The sequence below is a fragment of the Vicia villosa genome, unplaced genomic scaffold (genome assembly GCF_029867415.1).
Source record: "Vicia villosa cultivar HV-30 ecotype Madison, WI unplaced genomic scaffold, Vvil1.0 ctg.000488F_1_1, whole genome shotgun sequence".
Lineage (NCBI taxonomy): Eukaryota > Viridiplantae > Streptophyta > Magnoliopsida > Fabales > Fabaceae > Vicia > Vicia villosa.
Window position 1 is genome coordinate 391034 of NW_026705237.1, and position 7387 is coordinate 398420.

Below are 7387 nucleotides of genomic sequence, written 5' to 3' on the forward strand. Positions count from 1 at the left end.
ACAGAATGTTGCAACAACATCTAAAGACAATGAGGCAGAAAGGGTTATGTTGGGTATCTGCTACAAAAACTTAGTATAGCAATTAACCAACGTGAGGGAATACTACTTTGGCTTTGTCAAAATCTATGTTTTGAAATTTCCCTCACTCACTGTGCATATAAAGCTCCCACGATCCCCTAATATTCTAAAAACGGCAAACCTTCCTAGTAGTTCTGCTAGCTACTCTTTGAGATTGATCTACTTCTATTTTTCTCACAAGTGTGAAACAAGTTCTGGTTCTCTAATGTTCAGAATGTCTCAGCAATCGAATGATGAATCTCCCGTTTCAGACTCAGCAACACCAGAAGAGTCTTCTAACCATAATAGGGTCCTTAAGGTTGTCCCTTTAAGGATGATTAGCAGTGACAAAGTAAAGGCCACAAAGCCTAAAACGACTCATGCAAAACGACCCAAGGAGGGTATTCACAACAAGTGTACCAAATCTTCAACATTTGCTACCATGGATGAACTTACTAAAGAAGGATCCAAATATGTCGATAGCGCAATTACCAGGATTGTCACTCGTATTCTGAAGGAGAATCATCAAGTGCCTGGAATATCTATTCCTCTTCAAGGCATAATGGCTGATCCCCTCAATAACACCAGTAAGGCTGAAGTTGTTCACACCGTTGATAGTGACCTAGAAATCAACAAGGATGAACAAGGGGTTACTAAGAATACCAATGTCACCAAGGATGTCAATGACATTGACAATAATGAGCACCCTAAGGCCAATACTGAAACTGATACTAATGTGGTAGACTTAGATGAGTACTCTGACGAAGAATTACTTACCTCCTTGAATCCGAGTGTAGCCAACAGGCTAATGACAAGAAGAAAAGGCAAAGCTGTTGTTCTAGGATCACCAAAAGGGAGCACTCAAGTGAACAACCCTGCCAAAGACACTGTTAGGAAGAAGAGTACTTCTGCAGGTCCTGTCAAGAGCAAAGCTGTTACCAAAAGTAAAGGGGTTGGTCCTTCGAAATCTTGGAGAAGGGTCATTCCAAAGAAAAGAAAAGAGCTGGAAATTGTTGAACCCGAATCTGATGTTGAAGTAAATGTCCCTGACATTCCATCAAGGAAGAAGCCTACAACCAGTAAGCTTGCTGCTAGCATCCCTGAAGTTCCCATTGATAATGTGTCTTTCCACTATGCCTCTAGTGTCAGCATATGGAAATATGTTCTCCAAAAGAGATTGGCTGTTGAAAGGGAATTGGATCCAAATGCTCTTGAAAACAAGGACGTCTTAGAGTTGATTCAAGAAGCTGGACTGCTAAAAAATGTGTGCAATCTTCCTAAATGTTATGAGAAGTATGTCAAAGAATTTGTGGTAAACCTATCTGAAGATTGTGGCAATAGCAGAAGTGCAGACTACAGAAAGGTGTTTGTAAGAGGTAAGTTTGTATCGTTCTCTCCTTCTGTGATTAATAAATTCTTGGGAAGAACAGATGAAGCTCAAACCGAGTTGAAAGTAACAGACAACCAAGTCTGTCAAGTGATCACAGCCAAGCATGTAAAAAGCTGGCCCATGAAAGAGAAGCTAACTGCAAGTAAGCTGAGCATCAAGTATGCAATGCTTCACAAAATAGGAGCAGATAATTGGGTTCCAACGAATCACAAGTCCACTATCTCAACTATGCTTGGTAGATTTCTGTATGCTGTAGGAACAAAGGCAAATTTTGATTATGGAGCATATATTTTTGACCAAACCATGAAGCATGCTGGAAGCTTCAGTATTAAGGGTCCAATCGCCTTTCCATCCCTCTTGAGTGGTATAATTCTGGATCAATATTCAAACATTCTCAATGAACATGATGTAGTGTGCAAAAGAGAAAGTCCCTTGGCTTTCCATTACAAACTGTTTCAAGGAAAGCATGTTCCAAACATTGTCATGACATCAGCTGAAACTTCCAAATTTGGAGCATCAGTCAGTAAAGCAGAAGTAATAGAAATACTAAAAGAGACTTGCAAAGAACTGGAATCTAGAAAAATGTCTCTGGAAATGGATGAGAATGAGGAGTTTGCAGATACTGAAGAGATGGAAGATAAAGATGATCAAGAATTGGAAAAAGAAAGTGCTAGTCCTGCTGATGACTCTGAGAAAGAAAGTTCTTCAGACACCTCAGCTGGATCTAACTCTGAGCAGTAATTGCAACTAGAGTCTAGTGTGTTTATTTTTGTTTTGTTTGATTTGTTCTTTTGCATTTAGTTCCGTTTATTTTATTTTTTCGGTCAGTTTAAATTTTTGGACTTATTTAAACTCGTCGAGCGAGGAGTTTTCTTTTGGTTTTTGCAACATTTGTGGCCAAACAGGGGGAGAAGTATTATGTGTCACCCCAAAACAATAAGAATGGTGGTTGTGTGTGATCAACAATTCTATTTGCTTATCTTTGTGTTGATCTGTTTGTGCTTGTGCTACTCTTGTGGTTGTCTGTCTGTTTTTGTCTGAGCACTGTGTGCATACTGGTGATGTATTTTGTTTGTTTGTATTAGCTTGTGTTATTGTGTTTTGGTTATCCGCTGCAAGTTTTTCTCTGGTATGGAAACTTTGTATTAGCTTGTGGTTGTCTGTCTGTTTTTGTCTGAGCACTGTGTGCATACTGGTGATGTATTTTGTTTGTTTGTATTAGCTTGTGTAATTGTCTTTCCTGATTTATCCCTTTTATCTGTTTAGGAAACTTTTTATTGAGTGCTGCAAATTTCGTTCAGAAGATCCTACTGACAGCACATTGTGTAATAGACAGTTGGCGTGTGAATTAGGTTAACTTTGTTAACCCTAATGTGTTTCTTAAAAAGCCCAAGGCCCAAGACTGCATATAAAAAGACCTACAATCCTAATTTGGAACGCAGACAGAAGATTGTGTATTGTGAAGAACTGTTGCTCTGTAACTGTCTCTTGTGATCCACGCTATTATATTTGATGATTGCGTTGGAATTAGTTTGTGTTTTTGTTGTGTCACTCTAAGTTTTTAAGCACGAGTGTGTGTCTCTTGATTGAAGTTTTTAAGCAGATCAAGGTGTGTTTTTGAAGTGTGTCTTCTATCTGTAATTGTTTATTGTGTATGTGTAATCATTGTTGTGATTGAGGAGGAGTGGAATGGAGATATTCCATATCTAGGTAGAACCTAGGTAGAAGGGTCATTGGGTAGTGATTAAGTGAGAAGTTGTAAACGAGGGAGTTTAGCTTTGAAATGATACTACTAATAGTGGACTTCATCCCTGGCTTGGTAGCCCCCAGAGTAGGTTGTTTGAACCGAACTGGGTAAACAATTCTATGTGTTCTTTACTGTTTTATGCTGTTTTGTTATTACTGTCTGTGCCGCATAATTATGGATGTCATAACATCAAGTTTGACATCGAGTGTGTGTTACTAGAATTTTAAAGCTCCACCAGAAAAATCACCAGAAAAAACCCCAGAAAATCCTCCTCCAACCACCAAAATTTCTAACCCTCCATCTTCTGCTTCCCTCAAGTCTAAAGGCAAAAAGCCTATTCTTGATTCTGACCAAAATGTTGACCCTAAACCGTTAAGCACCATCTTCCCAGATGAAGACATTATTGTTTCTGCTCAATCTCAACCTCAACCTCCACCTTTTGAAACTCAAATTCAAACTTCTGACCTCCAACATGTTGACACTCCGGTGTTCTTCAACCTCCCCTCTCCAGAATCATCATTTTCTGACTCTTTCATTCGTCTCATGAACTAGTTTAAACCCAACAAACCTTCATCTGACCCCATTGTTGTAGTCTTAGACTCCGACAATGAAGTCGAATCCTCTCTTCAACCATCGTCTTCAAACACTTCTTTGTTTGATAGAGCCTCTGAACCATATTCTGTTTCTAACCTTTTCAATCCAAAAACAATTCTCAGATCTAACACTCCCAAACCTTCTGTTGATGTACGTTTTGATTTATTAAAATATAAGGTCAGAACAGGGTTAGTGAATCTGAAGGTTGCTCATGACTCCAAGCTGGATCATGTGGCTGCTGAAAAGCTCTAGACAGCTTTTCTTGAGGATGTGCAAGCAGAATTTCTAGACCTCCAGAAGGATTTCCTAGCTGCTTCTCCTGGACCTGCTGGACTAAGCTTGGAGTACATTGCTGGTATCTACTCTCATCCCATTTCAGACTGGAAAATTCTGGAAGAAAAGCCCTTTGTGGATGAAATGGAAGTAGAAAATCCTTTGCCTATGGTCGTCTGGAAGCCTTATCCCTCTCGAAGAGTATCCTGATTTGGTGTATCCTCATATTGAGTAACCTCCAGAAAAAGAATCTGAAGAAGAAGCCGAAGAAGAGCAATAAGCTGAAAAACATCATGCTGAAGAGATTCAAGCTCAAGAGATTCCTGTTGAAGAGGAACCAGTTGCTAAAAATCAAATGATTCAAGCTTCTGATATTCCTACTTCTTCTACTGGTCCTTCTACTTCTGTTCTGTTTTAAACTCTGAAGGAACTCCAACATAATCAAGCTTCCTTGGCTAGTCGTCTGGATAAGCAAGATGATACAAATGAGGAATTCAGAACTTGGATGCAGAGACAGGAAGATTCCTCCAAGAAGCAAGCTGAAGACACTACTGAGATTCAGAACCTTCTGGCAGCTTTAGCCTCTAAGCTTAACCACTCGTAGTCTGTGTCTTGTGTCTTAGTTAGTTTTCTTTGTTTTTGCATCTGTTTTGTTGCATCTCCTTTGTACTCCCTTCAGATTAATCAATGAAATCTATTTCTCTCTTCATTTTAATGTGTCTTTCATCTGAATCTTTTATACTTTTTGATGTTATGACAAAAAGGGGGAGAAGCGTGCTAATTGAATTGATTTATAATATCAGCTGCTGGGCTTAAGTCTCAACATTCCTAACAACTATATTGCAAGTTTTCTATCTCTGATAGTTTTGCAGAAATGTGATACTCTGAACAAGCTCAATATGGGGAGAAGCAAAAAGGGGAGAAGCAAATATGAGGAGAAGCATAAAGTTCTGAACAAGCTTAATGTTCTGATACATAAAGTTTCAAGCTCTGATACAAGCTATGCTTTAAAGTGCTCAGATACAAATCTTGCTCTGATTGCTCTGATACAAGAAGTTTCAAGATCAGAAAGAAACTATGTTCTTATACAAGAAATTTTATGCTCTGATACAAGAAGCTATGAAGCTCTGATATAAGCAAGCCTTCTTGATATTCAGATAAGCCAAAGTGATCTCAAAGAAAAATTCAAAGCTCTGAAGCTGTACAATGGAAGCTCTGAAGAGAAGCTCTGAATTATCTGAAGTTTAAAGATCAACATGAAAGTCTCTACTGAAATGGAAAAATACTCAGGGAAGTCTTTTATTTATAAAATCTTCTAGTATTAATTTCAGGGGGAGATTGTTAATCTCAGGGGGAGACATATTCACACACTCTGATTAATATGCTTTATGCTATATCTGTGTATTGTCTTTTTCATCTGATATTCTGGATACAAATTCATATCAATTCTGTATGTTTTTATCATCATCAAAAAGGGGGAGATTGTTAGAACAAGAAATGTTCTGATCAATATTCTTAGTTTTGATGATAACATTATATATGAATTTTGTATAAGAGAATGTGGTACTCTAATTATTCACATTTTCCATTTCAGGAAAAGTATAAAAGAGTATGCACAAAATCAGCGCTCAGAGGCTCTGACCCAGAAGTTCTAGAGTGCTTCATCAGAACATGGTCTGGCAAGACATCAGAAGATGGTCCTGCAGAATCATAACATGATTTGGAAAGCATCAGAAGATGGCAATCAGAAGAAAAGCTCTGAAGTTCTGATGGTATCACGCACAAAGAACTTCTGAAGTCTGAAGACAGAAGTTGCATCTGCACCAAAGCTGAAGACTCTGATATTCAAACGTCTATTCTAGATATTCTGAGTCCAGAAGCAAGTACAAGATGAAAAGGCTATAACGTCAAAAGGCTATAACGTCAAATCTCTGACTGACAAAAGGAACGTTAGAAGCTACAAACGGCAAAGTCAGTAAAAGCAGTGAAAGCATGGCTCGAGGTAGTTGACAAAAGTGTGAAACATTAAATGTAGTAGTGTACTATTCACGCAAAGCATTAAATGCTCCCAACGGTCACATTTCCTCCAGCGCCTATAAATAGAAGTTCTGATTCAGAAGCAGCAACAACTCTCTCACGTGAAAGTACCAAAACGCTGTCAAACTGAAATCAAAGAAAAGAAAAAAAGAACTTCATCTTCAACCTCACTACTTTGCAATATTTTAGTAAGTGTTACGAACTAGAACTTAAGAGAAATATCACTTGGTGATTACAGCTTTCTTAGAAGCAAACTAAACTCTTGTAATATTTATTTTACATTGATTGTAAAAGGATTTCCTAGAGTGATCAAGTTGTGATCTGTAGACTCTAGAAGACTTAGAGGGTATCTAAGTGGAGAACCATTGTAATCAGTTTTATTAGTAGATTAAATCCTCAGTTGAGGTAAATCACCTTGTCAGGGGTGGACTAGAGTAGTTTAGTTAACAACGAACCAGGATAAAAATAATTGTGTCATTTATTTTTATCTATCATTTTTGAGAAAGAACCCTTATTCAATCCCCCCCCCCTTTCTAAGTGTTTTTTACTCCTTCAAAGTAGAGAATTGATACAATTCCGGAACAAAAAAAAATCTGAAACCAGAATCAAACACACAACAACAATTTTTACACAACCCAATTCCTACATACTATTCATCATATACCCCATTATAGAGTCAGAACCCCACCCTTACCTTGGATTGGAGACCGCTCTATAACTCTCCGATTGAAACCTAGATTTTTGCCTCTTCTCTCAACCTTGCAGCTTCTCACGTTCCAACTTTTCTTCCCTTCTTTCTCTTTCCACTTTTTAATTAACCTAATTGTTATATAACTAAATCTCATAATTAATTATTTCTAATGGGTATAACTTCCACACCCCACCTTTTCTATTTCAACCCCGAAGACTAGCCCAATAATTAAATAAACTTCACTCTATTATTATTAATATATTATTAATCAACTAATTAATCAAATAAAATACTAATAATAACTATTCGACAATTAACAACTTTTTGCAACTTCGACAAATAATTCGAAAATATTTAATTAAATAATTAATTAAATAAACTGGCATTACAACTCTCCCCCACTTAGAATATTTTCGTCCTCAAAAATCCACTCAATACTTCCACTCTTAACGCGAATTTCGCATCTAACTCTCTGATCCCCAAGTCGCGTTTGGCAACACTTCGATCACTACTTCCCAGACATAACAATAACTCAACACGATTTCGATCAAATACACACATGCTAATCAGTCAACACCTTCGCGACATAACGATTAAA

At 37.6% G+C, this 7387-nt stretch overlaps 1 protein-coding gene across 1 annotated transcript; it reads left to right on the plus strand.

The window, feature by feature from the left end:
* Nucleotides 1–292: 292 nt before the first annotated feature.
* LOC131628885 (uncharacterized) lies at nt 293–2188 on the plus strand. Its single transcript, XM_058899694.1, has one exon. The coding sequence runs from the start codon at nt 293–295 to the stop codon at nt 2186–2188; it is 1896 nt and encodes a 631-aa protein (XP_058755677.1).
* The last annotated feature ends 5199 nt before the right edge of the window (nt 2189–7387 follow it).